Source organism: Centruroides vittatus, unplaced genomic scaffold (assembly GCF_030686945.1).
Source record: "Centruroides vittatus isolate TY-2023 unplaced genomic scaffold, ASM3068694v2 contig_914, whole genome shotgun sequence".
NCBI lineage: Eukaryota > Metazoa > Arthropoda > Arachnida > Scorpiones > Buthidae > Centruroides > Centruroides vittatus.
Window position 1 is genome coordinate 283,074 of NW_027122603.1, and position 18,972 is coordinate 302,045.

At 28.5% G+C, this 18,972-nt stretch overlaps 1 protein-coding gene across 2 annotated transcripts; it reads right to left on the reverse strand.

Annotated features, from left to right (window-relative positions):
• Positions 1-54: 54 nt before the first annotated feature.
• On the reverse strand, positions 55-18,756 carry LOC136984346 (uncharacterized). Of its 2 annotated transcripts, XM_067281292.1 has the most exons (8): positions 18,303-18,755; positions 5,620-5,797; positions 1,441-1,525; positions 1,303-1,366; positions 1,098-1,230; positions 918-1,030; positions 758-837; positions 661-690 (listed from the first exon to the last, which is right to left on the reverse strand). In XM_067281292.1, the coding sequence occupies exons 1-7, from the start codon at positions 18,468-18,470 to the stop codon at positions 790-792; spliced, it is 789 nt and encodes a 262-aa protein (XP_067137393.1). In that variant the 5' UTR covers positions 18,471-18,755; the 3' UTR covers positions 661-690; positions 758-789. The 2 variants fall into 2 exon arrangements, with proteins under 2 accessions (XP_067137392.1, XP_067137393.1); XM_067281291.1 differs by lacking the exon at positions 758-837 and having other exon boundaries at positions 55-690; positions 18,303-18,756.
• Between the last annotated feature and the right edge of the window lie 216 nt (positions 18,757-18,972).

Consider the following 18,972-nt stretch of genomic DNA (forward strand, 5'->3'; position numbering starts at 1 on the left):
TGGCTTTTTTATTGAATTTTAAAGTTTAAAAGTTTAAAAAGATATTTCAATAATTACATAAAACTTTTATATTTTAATGACTTTGATAAAAAAAAAACAACATTACAATATATTTGTTACATTTATTTTTATTTACAATATAATTTGGACAATTTGCCTGACTATATGAGAAACATACTTCTCCACATATATTTGTAAAAACATAGTATATGTATATAATGTATACATATATATTTATATAAGAATGATATTTAATAAAATACAGCAAATAATAGTCAAATTAATAAATCAGATATATTTCTTTAATGACTAAATTTGGACAATTTGAAAACTCTCCAAATTTTTAATTGGTTGTTTCCAAGTTTTATGCTTTGGTAAACTTATTATTTACATAAACTCTTTTAGACTAGTTTGTATTTTGAGAATCATTGTTTAAGTTGCATCTTGAAATGACTAGGATGCAGATTCTGTGATCCATTAGTGGATTAGTCTGATATTAAATATGTACATCAGAGTTTCTCTCTCTCTCTCTTTCTCTCTGATATAAATATCTTATATATAAAAATGTTTATCATATTCTTTAAATGTTAACTGAATCTTTGGAGTATGACTGTTGTTGATACCAATGCTACTCTTGTTCCATTGATAACTTAGCTGGTCAGACATCTCAATACTTTGCATCCAAGAAAGCTGTAATAAATAATTTCTTTAATTTAAATTTCATTTAAAAAAGAGAATTAGAAGAGCTTTAACATACCTTTTTTTTATTGAAAAATAGAAAGAGTTAGATCATATATACAGTTTAAAACAAAGAGAAGTATTGGATCCCATCCACCACTGAAAGAAGTTAATAGTAGGATAAGATTGTTAGTATCATGCAAAAGACCCAGTTAATTCAATTATTCAATTTCACTCACTCGTCTCTGATAGCTGTCTGAATTTCTTCTTAGATGAAATGCGTAATGAAGGGGATTAGCCCAATCTTGCTGGATCAGCAAGGGATAATCATGTGGGTGTAATTTTCTTTCATCTGTAAATGATTTATTTTGTTACATTATTCATCTAATTCATGTCTGTACATAAAGTTTTATACTTACATCTCCTACTAGTGCTGACTTCATACAGAGAGAATTTTGTCGGTTGTTCTCGAGAATTGTAACAATGAAGAAGTAATTGAATTAATTCTTCCACTGTTGTCCTCTCAGAAACAAGCAAACTCTTATATAATGACTTTAAAATAAAATGTAATTGTCAATTATTAAGTAGAAATTAATTTAACTAGTTAAAAAAAAAAATACTTACAGCTGTCATTAAACAACTTGCATAAACTTTGACTAAACCTCCTCTTCTCATTTGAAGAGAGAATCTTAAGAAACATTTTATGTCTTTTTAATAAATTTAAATGTTACTTGTGTTGTAATAATTGTAATTGATACTCACTTTGATTCTCCACGAGGATGACATGCTTGTAATTCGGCCGGGCGAGCCTCATCATCCAAAACCATTACTGACTTAATTGGTACTCCTGCGTTAAGAGAGTTAATGGAAAGACTTTTAGCACGCATTAATGTCAAAATAATTATATAATGAATCAGAATTATATTTTATATAAATTACTTAAAAAAGTGACATTAAGACAATTTACACTACTATTAATATATAAAAGAAATGTATTATTGAAGTAGATAAGCTATTGAAATAGCTAGAATGAGTTTAATTGTTTAAAAATAAAACTTGTTTTTATAAATTAATATTGAAATAATTTAATTTCTTTGTAGTTTCATCATCATTTATAAATAAAATAAATTAAAATATTTACTGTTTATCACAGTTGCATTAAAAGAAAAGAATATTTCTTAATTAAAGATTACTTTATAATAAGTGTTTAGTATCAGTTTTATTAATAAATTTTTACATATGTAACTTGTATAGTATAAATTATATGATGAAGAGGACGTGAAATATTTAAAGTGTTCTAATTTGCTTTAATTTCCTGTGAAGATAATCAGTATATAAATAATGTGTTTCAGCATTCTAATGAAAAAAAAAACCTAATTAAATTTATTGTTGTTCCTTTTTTGCTATTTTTAATTTAAAAATATTTATGATTAATTGATAAATCTGTATTCTCAAATATCTTTCTTGTTAAAAAAAGAATTAATAAATTTTTTCAACAACAATATTTTAAAACAATAATTAGACATTATTGTTTTAAAATATAGTGCCCTAAATATAATTTTAATCTGGTATTAATTATTATACAGTCAAAATACACAAATTCATTAATAAATTTTAAAAGAATTTTGACCTCAACTTTTATTGAATAAGCTGTACGGATTACAACTGTTTAAAGACAGCTAAATCCTAACAAACATACTTTTGCTGCATTGTTTGGATACAAAAATAGTATAATGTGATCGTTAAGTGTTTGGAAATCATTCATTAAGCATTGTGTGTACACATTCACAGTACCAAGGAGTGAATGATTTGTCATGGTTGACCAAAGAACTTCCTTATCAGAAGTCTGTATATCAACCACCATTTCCTCATTAAGGTACAGGAAGAGGGAGAGAGTATAATCTTTCCTATAAACACTTAAGAAAGTACAATATTGGATACAGGGCATTTATCTGTGTCTTTCTAGTACTTTTATATTGTTTTCAATGAGGTCATTGATCCATTGACAAAGTGTATACACAAGGTATAAAAACTTTCCTCAAAATAATAATGTCCAATAAATAAAAATGCTATTATATTTTCTTTTATTAAATGTTTTTACAAATAATTCATGAATCGTTTGAAATATTTATTTACTTATTCTTATATATACATAAATGATGTATTATAAAAATTCCAATTTTAAATTAATATTGTAATCACTGTAAATGAAAAATCTGCTGTTTTAGAAATAATATGAAAATAAATTCATTATTCTAAATTTAATTTTAAAAAAAAATGAATTTATTAGTCATTTTTAATTAATTTTTATTTATTTTTTTAATATTTAGGATTTCATTAAAAATAGTTTTTGATGTTTTATTTCATATTTTTATGAAGCTTTTCATTGTAATTTCTTTATAATTGTTTAAAAACAATGTTTTTTCTGTAGTACTATTCATTTTTATGGACTGCTGCCATTTTATTCTGTTTGTTTGGATATGCACACGAACCCCTTTTAATATTAATTGGAAGCACCATTTTAATCTCAAAAATTTTTATTTAATTTGAAAATTTTGTAATTTAAACACAAAAATTATTTTTTTATTTTAAAATTTAAATAGCTACATTGCGCAAAACATATTTTTGTTTTTTATAATATTTACAGCAATTTTGATTAACAATATTAAATAAACATATAATTCATATTACATTTCAAATCAAGACATAAGTTGTTATATTATACAGCTGTAGTTGTACACTTCGTAATTAAAATTCAAAAATGTAGTTATTCTTGACCTTAGTTTATGTACATCGTTTATTATATATAATAAAGTTTTAAATATTTAATCTCGTCTTTCTGTTGGAATTTATTCAAGTTTTTGAAGGACTATTTGCAAAGATCAAAGATTCTTAAGTAAATAGTTATTGCAGCATTGCAAATATTTTACTTACAGATCCTGTGACTCGAAATAATTTTTGCATCTTCGTTTATTTTTCGAAAATTAACATTTTCTTTTTTGTTTTTTTTTTATAAATTTAAAATATATCAATGAAATCTGTACAAATTATTAATTATTAAATTATTAATTTTATGTCGAGACACCCTCACCATATACCATCACTGTCGTGCATTTACACACCCATCTAAAATATCCATCTCCCAATTGATATTAACGATAAAATTTTACATATGGTTGTTTATAGGGTTTTGGGGTGGGGTGGGCCATTTAAAGCATCATTAAAATGCATTGATATAGGACTTAGAAGCCTGAAACTTTGAGGACTTGCCTATTCTAATTAGAAATGGATAAAATTTGAGTTGTAAGATTTGAGGACACGATATTCAGTTAAATACAAGTTTGATAAAAAGCTACAATACTAGTTTGATACAAAGCAAGTTATATAAAAACATTTAAAAATTGTTTTTTTTTTTTATTGTATAAATGGTTTTGATAGACTAAATTATTAATTTTTTTAAGCAATCAATGGCCAATGGGTGAAACAAATAACCTAAATATGAAGGTATTTTCTCTTTTGGCAATTTAAATCTTACAGATAAGAGATTTAATAATTATGACACAATTAAATTTCTTTTTAATAATAATAAATTATAAATATTAAATCTATTTCTGGATTATTATTATTACATTATTTGCCCATTACCTGTACACCTGGAAGGATATAATATAGCTAGTAACGGTGCTAGTGTTTAATAGTAATTTCAAATTGTATTTTTTTTAAATTAATATTCTAGATTATATATATTAAATATTAACAAATATTTTAAAATAGATAACAATTAAAGAAATATTTGAGAAGAATGTAGCATAAATTCATTACTGTTTAGATAAGCAGTTTTCTAAATTGAAAAATATACATATTTAACTTCAGATAATCAAAAAAAGACATGAAATTATTTTGTTAGGACTCTATACAAAAGTAATCCAGAGAAAATCAATAATTCAAACATTTTTTTCCTTAATATTTGGCAAATTTTTTATATTTCACTTTATTATTATTGTAAAGTGAGTATTGCAACTTCAGAGAATATATGAAATAAATTCTCTGAAGCTGCAATACAGTGCACTTGATATATTAAAACTGTTTTTGAAATATAAAAATAAATTATTTTACACCCTTTTGTGAAGTTTTTATATGAATTTGTATAAATATATTAACACAATAATGTGAATATAAACATATATAAGTCCCTGAACTTGCTTTTTATAAGAATTTGCTAAATATTTAGTGCTCTTAAAATAAAATTTTGGTTTTTACCAATGAAAGATCTGCAAAAAAAAAGGGAAAATAAGCCTGAGGTAAGCAGTTTTTCAATTTTATTTAAATTAGCGATTTCTGATATGATAAAACTGATTTAAAAAAACGCGACTCGGATTATCTTTTAATGAGATTATAATGCCCTTGATCGACACCAGAACAAGTAATAATCGGATTGCTCTAGTTTAAATTTTGCCCACTTTTTTTCCTAATAAATTATAATTGAAATGTTATCAATTCTATTTTTAGCTTCGGAATTGATGATGATAATTGTTAATGTCAGTAAAGATGGAACGGCGTTCATTTCAAGGTTTCCTCTTTCAAATTAACTATTAAGTATGATTAACGTAAATGAGAATATCTATATTGTGAAGTGTTAATAGAGTGTAACTGAATTGTACTATATAATTGTACAATTTATATAACTCATCATTTAATTTTGATAATGTCTTAACGTGAAATAAAATTTACTTTTTGAATTAGTACTTAGTTTTTTTTAAAAATATAATTATATTAATTATTCGTGTATTTTGTAAATTATTTAATCTATTACAGTGGAACCTCCAGTAAAGATCCTCTCTCAACAATGGCTAACTCTAACACGTCAGTGGCCGTTGTTCAGAGGTTTGAATGTAATTCAATAGTATTTTAGTATTCCGAGATATATAAGTAAAATCTTACCCGTTTTCCTTATCCAAACTTCCATAGTTAAGTAGAATAAGTTCGGATCGCGGTGTTTCATTTTAAATTTACTCAACAGCATTCTCACAACGTCGATACTCGTGGTCAGTGGATTGATTGATAACGTTTTGTATTCCATATCCGTACATAATACTCGAGAATAAACTTTTACCACCGTCTATAAGAAGCAAAAACTTTATTAATAAAGTATTCCGAGTAATACGATCGCTGCAATTACGCGAGTTATCTTTCATATATATCGTCTTACGCGGTTGCTGCTTAATGTTCATTCACAGACAAAATAATAAATACGCCGATATCAACGATACTTAATGGCTATTTACTTAATAATAAATTATTATTTATTATTCTGTATCACACGGTTTTATATGTAATATTCTAATAGAAGAATAAATATTAGATTAATATGGAATGAAAAAATATATATACTTGAATTTGTCCTTCGATTTACCTTTTCACTAATCAAATGTATTATTCTGATAGGGCCTATAAAGTTTTTCTTTGTCATATTGTATTTATTTAATAAAGAATTTGATAAATATTAAAATCTGTAGCCTTATTTTAACATTGTTTAGTTGAAATTTGGCAATACAAAAGCTAGTTGAATTAGGCTCGGTGCCGGATTTATGGAAAAGCTAATGCTATAGCTTTAGGGCCTCATCTTACAAGGGGCCTCAAAAATAGTTTATACGTATTGCCCATTATCATTTGATGAAGGAGGATTGGACAGGATGAAGAAGGAGGCAAATCCGGCTATTTAAAAGCTACAATTTATTCATAATTCATAGATGTTTATTCTGGATATGGTCCATCATTTAATAAGAAAAAGTTTCATGAAAAGGTTAAAAATCTATAGAAAAAAATACACATTGCATATGAAATAAGACGTTATCTCGAGAATAAATCCATCCTCGACCCTCGAACTGATCCCATTTTAATTAGAGATAAGTTATATATAGCGAATAAACCTTCGTTTTTTAAAAAGTACGTGCTGTTTTACAAAGACATTGACAATTTCCGGTCTAAATTCCGGCGAAAGTAACTTTGTTTCCGGAATAAGATACTTGCTAGCGTACTGTACATTATGTGTAGGCCTATACTATAATTTACGCTTATACTACCTCATTTTTAAATTTTATACCTTTCATAACAGGTATGTTTTTACTCTACTAACTTATTTATTTTGGACATAGTTTTTTTTTTTTATTATTTTTAACAAGAGAAGAACTTGTTATGATAAATCGGGTTGAATGATAATATGTAAATCGGGTTTTCTTATCTCCGATTTTAATTAAAAATAATTGAAGCTAGTTTTTGCGTTTGTCAATTAAAACCAAGATAATTTAATCTACAGACGTATGATATTTTACTATTATTTTACCATATTATAAATAATATATTTATACTTAAATCCGGAGAAAAGAGGAAGTATATAGAACTATCTCCTGTGAAAACGGAAGGATGAATTCACAGGCCGTAAATGGCACTCCTGCAGAGATTTTTCATTTCGATAACTTCTTCCGAATGTTTAATTCATTTCCGTTAGCGATAGGAAGTGGACGAGATGATAATTTGCACCCCTCCAAAGCGACTTGAACCTCGAATTGAGACGTGTTGAGGTCATTTGGGTTGTTTTAATTTTATTTTCGTTTAAGTAACCGTAAAAAATAAACCGGATTTGACGTAAGTTGTGATAGGACAAGATGCATTTGTGTCAGGATGTATCATGCAAGGACGGGGTTGGGAAACACAATACTTTTTGGTCACATGATCCATTTAGCTTCACTGGGGGCGTTATTGTAAGCTTAGCTTCTACATCCGTTAGACACATTCAGAATCTTTGTAGTTCATCGATTCGGTTGCCATGTTTTGCTACCACGTGTTTTGATTAACAAACGCCTCCAACCGAGATACATAAAGCAATATTAAAATAGAATCACAGAGGAGAGTATATATATATTTCTTTTAATTTTAAAATAAATTTTACGTTACAAAATACAAAAATTCAGATTTATTTATGCGTTCAAATCTGATGTAATTATGCATTAAAATTGCGATAGTAACAATGATGAAAATCGGTGAATTAAAAGGGAAATTTCAAGCGGAAGGAAGATCAGGTTCATTTAAAGAAAAATAGAAGATGATCCTTATTAAATACATTACACGAATTACATGGAACTATAGAGAATGGCGCTATTCAAAGATCAGCATACGAAATGTACTAAAAATATTGAACATAAAATTAATTTATTTTGTACTCAGACAGATAAATTACACCCCAAATAATAAATAAATAAATAGACGACAAGTCGATCATTCGCATCAAAGAAGTTCAGTTTTAAAATCGAATGAGACAAAAATAAAATATAAACACTATTATAAGCTTAGAAAAACTTGTGCCATATCAAAGTGAAGTGCATCGTTTGACAAATTGACGGAAACGTAGGAATAACTATAATCATGCAGAAGTTTTTTGTTAATTAAATTCTTCCCGGTAACGAGTGCACTTAACTTTGCTGTAATTGGTGCTTTTGTCATTTGAAATCTCAACAATGCGATTGGATAACGTTATCTATAACGAGACACCACCATAATAGCATGTAACCAGTCGAGATTCCGTGTGTCACGATATACATCTGCCAGAAGACGGATGAAAGATGTAAAGCAATTAACATAGTAGTTTTTTATAACGGGAATCCTGGCTTATACTAATTCGTAGACCACAATACATCGACCTTCGTCGAAAGCCCTGTCCTTGCCAGTGTCGGGTGTCTATTCACAAACATTCTACCTTTACCTGGTCAACCGAGCGGAACACACTTGAGAAGGTCATTTCTATCGTCTAACACATCAAACTTTTGTTCTGTTGTCTGTTAGAGAACGTCTATCAAAAAAATGCCTTGTGATGTAATGATTTATAACTTCTTCTACCCGAAAGGTAGAAATAAAAGTATAATTTTGCGCATTAAGTAATATGGATTATGCCAAGGATGCAAAATTAATTAAAAATTTTCGCAGAAGAATATAAATAATTGAGCATTGTTTGAGTAAATTACGGTTATATCTCATTTTAATCTTCTTTAATTTGTCGTTTTTGTGCACCACGATTATAAAACGTATTTGATTATAACTGTTTTATGAGTTAAATAACTGAAGTACGACCTTGTCTAGTGGCTCTCGAGAGTGCAAGCTCTTTAATTAGTTTGAATTATAGGAAGATGGCCTTATATAAAAAACTACTATTACTTAAACCTTTAATTATCGTCCATAAAACTCGAACTTGGAATCTGGTTTTCAGGAAAGTATATGGGAATTGTTAGCTTAATCGTTTCTTGCAAAAAAAAGAATAAAAATGAACAATTGTCGTAGATAAAAACTGCATCTTTGTATGCAAAACAATTTCACTACGCAACAGCTTTGAGTTACGATTCTAACAAAGATGTTATGACACAAAGAATTGTGTCAGGGACTCGTGATTCTAAATTGTTTGTTCTTTATTTTCCATAGAAAGGAAAAAGTTAGCCGACTTTATATTGCATCAACGTATTGTCAAACGTTCTTTGATGATAAATAATTATCGGTTGTTTGCATGGAAGAAAAAAATTTTACAATGACTTGCACCGAACAATACCGAGAATGCGACCCTTAAATTGCAGTAATACATTTTTTTTATGCATATAATTTTTAAAAGTTCTCATTATTTTCTTATTGTTTTTATTAATTTTAATTTATCTAATTACCTATTTATGTAGCCTGTGGTAAGGCTCATTAAATATAGTAGACTCGTCTTATTATAGATAATAGAGGACTTAGTTATCTTCTTCCGGGACTGCATGATAAATACGATTTAATCGTAACTTTACAAAGTTCCGATATAGGCAATTGATGCTGAATATATCCTATAAAACACGCCATTTATAGTCTTATTTCTTACGATAAAGTGTATATCCTTACGCTATACAATTCTACTCGGACTTATTTCACGAATAATTTTTATAAGTCTCTTATGCTCCAGTGGAAACCGATGAAACCCGGGTTAAAAATAGAAATTTTCAGGTCTATACACTCCGAAAGGTGGTAATGATTACAAATGTCGATACGGGACAAAGTACAGTGAATGGCCTTGACCTTGTCCTTTACGTAAAACTAACACGAACTGAACCCCGCGGGGGTAACTTTAGGAATAAAGTCACATGACGTAAGCTCTCGAGTTTAGTAAATGGCTTTAAAAATATATCCCAGCGCGACCAAGCGATCAGGGATTGGCACTTTATGTTATTTACCCACGTTATCTTAATTATCATACATGGAGTTCTTTGTCCAGGTTTCCTGCCAACGAAGCGACTTCCTGCCTCCAGGCGACATTTTCATGGTTTAGTTAGATTCCTGGAGTTTGGTGATGTAGAACTCTCTAGGGAAATGACCAATGGGGTTAATTCAAATGAAGAAATTATCGTATAGAATAGACTCGTATATAAAAAAACGTTTTCGGGGGAAATGGTATATTGACACTCTCCAATTCCTCAATAGATTGAACAGGATTTTTCGCTATAAACGATCTAATCTTCCTTTAATAAAAAAAAAAAAAATGAAACCAGAAAGATGGATGCTGGCATGCTGTGTTTTAAATCCTATAATTCCAAATTCAGAAGTAAAAAATTGAACCTGTTTAATACGGAGAAAGTAATTGAACATGCCTACAAAAAATTAAATCATTACAATCTATGTATCAATAAAAGCTTGATGTTTACGTTTTTTTTAATTATATTTGGGGGGGTTGTTTCGGGAGATTTCTAATCATCTCACACCTACACGGCGTTACTTTTTGTAAATTAAAATAAATAAATATTATCCTATAATTGTTAATAATTTTACTTAATTGAAATCGCAAGATATTGGAAAAGGCGTGTGTGTAATAGCGTAGGTATAACAATATCTTCCCGTTGCGAATTACGTTAATTGACTAAAATTTAATAACAGTTGCGTAACTTGAAAAATCCAATTTGAATTATTAAAAGAAGAATTTTTATAAAATCGTAACTGGCTTGTTTCCAATCAAAAACAAGGCCAAACACCTGTATAATTACAAGTTCACCTGTGGCTTTGTTATTGGCAAAGTGCCATTGCTCTGAATTATTTAAACGCGTCAAACCCAAAAGGAATGCATCTTATGTCCTCCCCACTGACTTACTTTGTAACTAAGAATAGGGCGATTTTCACTATACTTTATCCGGTTCTTTTTAAAATTTCTCGGTCAACATTCAATATACGATTCTTGACAGATTTATAATTTAATAAATGCTAGAGGTAACTGAGCATTCTCTTACTATATTATGTAATTAATTACAGTAAAGGGAGTGATAGTTCTAAAAATAGGTAGTAAGTCACGACGTTTGAATTCGGTTTATTACAGTCACGTCGATTAAGTCCTCAACTACTTCAAAATAATGTAATTATAAGTAAATCATACCATCGCTCGATTAAAAAATTATTTACAAGGTTTTTTTGTCACTTGACCCGATTTTTATCTTTAGCGGGTCAAAATTAAACGACCTCAATGGTTAATATCACAATAGATGTCGATACTTCCTCGTTTAATTCAATTATACCCCTAAGTATCTTTTGCAACCGAATGAGTCAGCTACCATTCAGCATCCCACAACTATAATTTTGTTGCAAATGGGAGGTGGCAGGTGTGTAAATAGTTTACATAAAAGGGTTTCCAGCTTGTCAACGCGTGCGGCTTCTGAAAACGTTTTCATTAATATTTTACCCTTTACAAACAGGTTCTGCAACCGAAATTTTTAAAATTACGTCTTAAACTTGTCCATATCGCATGCATATATATATTTTTTATAGTTATTAAAATATGATCCAGAATATGGCCGAACTCAAATGGTATTGGTTACTGGATTATCATGCGAATATTTTTGCATATATAAGCGGTTATGTTCTGTTATGTTACTGAGAAATTTCGAATTCCATCAACCATAACCATAATCGTCACGAAAGCTACAGTTTTAAGAATGCTTTTTCATTCGATTAGAATTCATTTAAAATACAGAAACGGCCATAAGAGACGTTCCCCAATACCTTTCTACCCCCTTTATTTTATACAATAGTACAAAAATTAGCAGTAGAATGAGTACTGTATACAACACACATTTCTCTATACCCATTTAAAATCCCGACAATGAGAAATTTTTCTCACTCATTGTCATTAGCCTCCTCCCAGTGTAACTTATATAAAGATCGAGGCCGATAATATAGAGAATTTCAATAAATATTCGGAGCTTTTTATTAATTTCTATACAAGTGCAGACAATAAAGAATGCCGAAATATTTATGACTAGTATTTTACGTGATTCATTAAGCAGAAAATCGATTGATTTTGCCCTTGATCTCTACGTAATTCCTTCTTTTGTGACTTACATTTTCTGCTTCACTCAACTCATTTCCATAAAAATTCGCGAAATTTTTCCTTATCAGCCGTATTAAAAGTAGTGATAATAATAATACTATTATAGTAGTAAAGCGACAATATCCGACTAACGGAAGTTTCCTTTAGAAAAAGAGAGAGTGTGTGGGAATTTCATGACAGAAATACATAAAAGAATCGTAGGTATATCCGCATTACTAATTAACGTCGAAGTTAATCGTGGAAGCTGACAATGGAGAGGAACAATGGTATACAATATATAGATTCAATTGGTTGAAAAATATTGGTTTTTGTCCTTGCACATTCGATTAAATAATATTAAGGCCTGCTCGAATTTACGCTAAATTTTTTTTTTCATTGTTTATAACGAGAATTGATTGTCTTTCTATAGAATTTCTTAAGATATCCTCCACCTTTTAATTAGTCCCACTTCATTAGAAACGATCTACTTTTTTTACAGAATGAAAAACAAATAAAAAAATAATCTGGTGTAGAGGTTCACCGTGAACTAAATTTTCATAAATGCCATTTGGTTCACACGGACGTTAAATTAAACCAAGCATGTATATATGACCCCAGGCTAATTTTTCCCCTTTACCTAATATACTTCCGCTCTTGATCAATTTTTCCCAGTATAAAACAACTTTTTCCTTTAAAATTCTCGTAGATAATACAATCCTATGTTAAAATTAAAACCCGCCTGGAATTTTTAAAGTAGGACTTTACTACTTTTTTTTACATTACTGGGATTAAAAAACAAAATAAGTTGGCTATTGTATTTTGTGCTGGCAATTTTATGATATTAAGTTTTGATAAGGAAATTATAACAAGTTTTCTTATGTAGAATTATTTTTAATTATGTCTACCGGTTTAGAAATGAATCATTGTACGCTTCAACTTCCAAACAACGGCCATTTTTTTTTAAATCTTTCCGTCAGTGGCCGTTCTTAGGAGGTTAAAAACTAATAATAAATAAAATGAAGAGATCTTCGAAGGCAAAAAATCGGCGGATATATCAAAGTATATATATATGTAGTCTATATGAGTACACAGGAACATATAATTAAATCTTTAAATAAGAAATTTGGAAGAATTAAAAAAAAAATAAAAAGATTTTTTCAGTCTTTATTAGAGATAAACTGGAGTATAACAATAACGTCAAATGAGGATAAAAAGTCAGCTTAAAATAACAAAAGGGATTTTTCTAAATCAAAAGAAAAAGATGATTAGCAAATAGCTTTATTCATAAAAAATATAAGACTTAAAATAGTTTAAATCGGACAAGTGTTCATTATGAACATAACTAAAAGAAGAAAAAGAATAACAAAGACAGTATTTTCGCTAGTCCGTGTTCAATTTAGCGTTATAAAAATTGTCGATTCCATTGTTATGGACAGTGTTTACACTGTTGACCAGCGAACCATTTATAAATCGCTGTTTATTTTTTTCGTCTTCAACTAACCTTCCATCTTGACCTAAGCCATGCTTGTTGCTTCTTAAGGTCGAACGAATTATTTGTTTGAAATTCATGCAAACAGAAGCCAAACGTCATGGAACCGCCGTGAATGATCGATGTAACTCTTGTATTATTTATGTACTCAATGTGACTTTCCCAAACTTTCTATCGTGCGTAATATTTCTCTTTTAAAATGTATTTATTAAACCAATCGAATATGGGATAATTAAAAGCAATATAAAAATAAAACGCGTTTGGTTTATTTATAGTAAACTTAATTGTTCCGTCGCCATATTTTACAGTAGTCACGTGATTTGATATTATTTGTATGCACGACAATGGTTACATTTAATATCATTTGTGTTTGCTGTAATTATGATACAGCAATATTTTTTATTAAGAAGAACACGAGATGGTTTTATGCGAAACAACCGCACGTGACTACACAACCACAATAATGACGTCAGTTATTTCGTCACTATATTGGTTAACATTTGATATACATTATAAGTTGTTGGTTTAGAATAAAAATAAATTATTAATTAATAAACTTTTGATTTAATTAAACAATTTATAGGATATAGACTTATATTTTCTATATTTAAAATATACAAACACAATAAAATTTGGAGGAAAATACTTGTCTGGCAGACAATTTAGAAAGAAAAATTATAGAGATGCTTAAAGGAAAGAGTTTGATTGTTTTAAGTATTTAATGAATATAAACGATAAAGTTCATCAAGAAGAAGGAAAAAAGAGGACATAGTTGAGAATAAATTGATAAATTGGAGACAAGGATGTTACAACAGAAGGCAAGTTTCGAGAATGACAACCTTCGTCTAACGAGCTGATCTCGTTGGGAAGAGCCTCATATTCTTTGACAACAAAATGACGACCTAATAACCGAAAGGCAATTGTTTCGAAAGCATATAATTTTCTCGGTCGGAACTTCTTTGTCGACTAAACTAACAGATCTTATTCACAGAAAGCACTCGTTGAGCTAAATGTACAGTACAAAATGTTCTTGTTATAAGCCAGTTAGATAATGTAATGACAAGTGGACGAGAAGAATATGTATTGTGCAGTTTCGTTTAAATTTATTTTTATAAAATCGATCATTTTATAATAAAGAATGTAAGGACGGTTACACGAAGCAACTTATCAAATACAATTAGGGCCTAAATGTAGACTTAACTGGACACAATAGAAATCGTATTGAAATTATCTTTTATAGGTGAATAAATTATCAAAAATATATCAGATAACGAATGAAAATTTAAGATATTATTCGATAAAAATTGCATCTTGCTTCATATAAAGACGATGATATAAAATAATTTAGATTTTGGTGGGTCATTTACATATTAACTTTTCAACTTAATATTTTATTTAACAAAAACTTGATACGAATATAGATATTATTTTTAATCCATTTATCAATATCTTAGGAATAAACTAACATAAACACAAACGAAATACAGTCAAACCTCTAATAGTGGTTACTTTTCGGGATCGTTTCTTTTTGAAATGCAAGAAAATAACCCGTAAATAACGGACATTTTTTTACATTCCCCTCAGTGGCCGTTATTCAGAGGTTTGACCTTATATATTTTTTAATTATCTTATCTGGATAATTATTATTTAAAACTAATAATCTGTGGCTTAATTATTATACACAGAAGACAGAAGAAATTAACTATTACAATTGAGTAAATAAACAAGTTTTACTTTAAAAAATTTGTGTATAAAAAGAAGTTTCTGATAGATTTTTCAATCTTTCTTATCTTATTTATTTAGATTATATTTATCATTTGTTATAGAAGACGATCTTTAAAGTACACCAACTACACGATATAAATATACTCACTTCATAGAAATTCTGTTGGTTCTAAGTTATTTCGATTCAATATTGATTTATAACAAAATAAATATTTAATTATAATTTAAAAACCTTATATAAATAAAAATATATATATAGCATTTCTATACAACTTATAATGTAACTCGTCAAACAAGTCACGTTTATTTTGGATTTTCTATTATTCTTAATAAACCAGTAGAACTTAAGAAAATATTTTTTTAGTAAACCTATCGCTAACTTACATTAAAATAAATAATTCGAAAAATTAACACCCACACAAACATTATTAAAATTCCAAAACAATTGTATCAAGTGTAAAAAATAATAAATAAGGAAGTAAACACGTGGCTTTACGCATAATTTAATTTTATCAATTTATATTATATTTTATTTTTTTTAAATTATATGTAGGTTAAATAAAGTTAAAAACACGAGAAGATGAAATTTTAAAAAAAATATTCAATGAATTTCATTTTGTAAATGCACAAAGTGAAATTTAAAAGAGACAAACGGGAATTGTTTAAAAGAAGTCAACCATATATTTTCTATGAAATGAAAAGAATAGAAATTTCTTCTCAAATACTTAATTTTCTTACAAACGTGACTCAATATTAAGCAAAGAAGAAAATTTATAGACGGTGACTCAAGTTGTTAAACAGGTAAATTACAACAGGAGTTTTAATGTCGCAAGGATAGTAAATATTAATATAACATTTCCTTATCCTAAAAATAATAAAATTTATATCTCTTATTAATATTTATTTTTTTATTTTTCTGCTCTTTCCATTAGTTTATATAGTTCATCAGATAACCTGAAAGTTTATGGCTGCAAGACTTATAGACTATAGGTTATATCTGATAAAATTGTTTAATTAATCTATAGTATATAATTATATTTATAAATATATATGAATATTTATTTTATCATAGGTTAGATAAAAAAAATTATGTAGTTTATTATCAGACAATTCATTTTAAATAATCAATTTTTACGATAAAACTGTATGAAATATAATATCTTTGATTAGATTATTTACAGATGTCATCTCGATTATAATTATTCTTACATATGACGAAGTTTATTTTACTTTATTTTTTCAATCTATAAATGAAACAGGAAATACTTTCCATTTTTATGGCGTATTTAAAACAAATAACAATTTTATATTTGTGTTAATAGCGAAATTTTCTACAGAAACAATTAATTTTTCTAACAAACATTAAATATTTTCCCTTATTTTTAATGGTAATTTGATGGATTTTATAATATTTCTTTGACTGAATTTAATTTCTTATTGATTCTACTAAAATTCTTTTAACGTAATATACGTTTTATGGTCTTTAAAATTTATTTTATTTTATAATATAATATATGTGTAAGTTGTAAACAATGCCGTAAGAAACGTATTAAAAAAAGTTTTATTGTAAGATTAACATTAAACAGTTTTCTCATAAATTTATTTACTTTCCAGTTTTAATAAATATTTACAGTCAAACCTGTTTTTATGCGCTCTTTTTATGTGCGATTTTTATTTGTGCGATTTTCCCCTGTGGAAAGTCATATATATTTATATTGTTGAGCTACGTATGTGTTAATTACGAAATGCTTTCCTGGAGAAATGTTTATATATATATATATATTTGGACTTTCCGCAGCTTTATTATCAATAAATAAAATCGGGGAAAAGTAAGAAAGAAATATTATATGTATATAATTCAAAAACAACTTTTTCGTGTGTACTAGTTATTTTATGAAAAACTTTTCTGGGACTCCCCCACAATATAACACGGAACACACCGACTATATGACATCACGCGCCAACCTACGTTCTTATTTCATTCCCTTTTGTAAGTTATACTGAAATACGCGTCAAAATTGTCCTAGAAACGAGTAAACTACCCTAAAGCATGTTCGTTACCTTGCCATATCGTCATTTGTGTCACCTTCCATTGGTAGAGCAATGACGTCTGAAGGTATCCAGCCAGTATTAAAAGAATAAGATCAATCGATCAAATGTCGAAATCGCAGGAAATAATTGTGAAATACAAGCATAAAATATTCGTTGAATAATTTATAAGTCGTCTCTTTACATTATTCTCTAAGGTGACTAACGTCTATATTCACCTTATCACTTTATGAAGTTTCGAATGATTGACATACATTAAAAGTCGAATATTAAAATTATTTCAATAGAAGAAATGATAAAACACACTCAATAAGTTCTTATTTCTGTCCGTTACTATTAGAAATTAAAAATAAAAATGAAAGTAGTAATCAAAACTTGAATGTATTTCAATAAAACTTAGGCGTACGAAAGAAGTGGATGGTATAGTGATACAGATAAATATAAAAATTGTAAATGCCACGGGCTAAAGACAAAAGGAATTTGATCTTTTTTCATTCCATTACACCTCTATAATGGGCATTAATGGTAGACGCAATGGTCAGTGACCTGTCAGTGAAAAACCGCAATCATTGCATTGTTGACTAGTTACGAAAGCACCGAGATTGATAAGACCAGTTCTGAATTATGGTAATTACTGGTTATTGAAGTTTATAGAATACTTATACCTAATCAATTTTACAATTTTTAAATTGCACGGTTTGTCAAAACATATATGCTAAATATAAAAATTACATATCATTTTTAGTTCACATAGTTAAGATAAATCAATAAATCTTGGCAAATTGAATAGACAATCTGATGAAACGTCTACAACTTTTTTTTTAAATTTAAATTCTTCTGCTTAAAATTTATTAGTCACAAACGAGATTATATTAAATAAAATATTCTTATCTTCACACATAATAAATTATTCCGCTTCTTATCGAGTATATAACGAATTCAACCGGATATATTACTTTAAAAAAAAATTATGAAGGTATGTAGATATTTCGTACTTACTTTAGGGGGACTAAGGCTAGTAGTGCTAGAAGACCTACTGGATAAAGGTTCGTGACCTCCATAGCTGCTATAACTCATGGTACTGTTGAGACTAACAGTATCCTTGGAAGGGGTCCTACATCGATAAGGGCTTAGACTGGAACTTGATGCATGCACGTGTTTCAACATCTTTCGTCCACAAGTCACAACAGACAGCGGTCTACTTCACACTGCTTCCTCCATGGCTAGTTCACCACTGTACACTAACAACAGCTGCACGTTGTAGCTGCCACTGTTTGTGTATCTGTCTCTGATTGGTTAATGGGAAGTGACACAAGCAAAGCGTCATTAGAAAGGGTGGTAAAGATAAAAATTGGAGTTCGAATGCACTATTAGCGGACTGTATCCTATTAACTTTAAGATACTTGTGGCTTTTACTGACAGCTCGTGTGTATTGTCGCTTCGTTGGACTTCTAAAATGAACCGTCCAATCATTTGTTAATGGCATCGGGTCATCGTCTTTCTTAGGGTGGCAACATCATAAATTCCCTTTACTGCAACATCCACACCCTCTTTACAGTCTTTGTTAACATCTAGAGTGTTAGAAGGCTGTATAATGTCAGGCGGGCACAAATGACAGTTCAGATCAATTAATCAAAAGCTTAACTTTTCCTAAATCAATATAAAACAC

Excerpts from the sequence above, each read along its gene's own strand:
- LOC136984346 (XM_067281291.1), bottom strand. The coding sequence starts at position 18,470 with ATGTTGAAACACGTGCATGCATCAAGTTCCAGTCTAAGCCCTTATCGA. Across the intron at positions 1,231-1,302 it reads CAAGTTGTTTAATGACAGCT|TCATTATATAAGAGTTTGCT; the intron begins GTAAGTATTTTT and ends TTTATTTTAAAG. Across the intron at positions 691-917 it reads CAGACAGCTATCAGAGACGA|CTTTCTTGGATGCAAAGTAT; the intron begins GTGAGTGAAATT and ends TATTTATTACAG.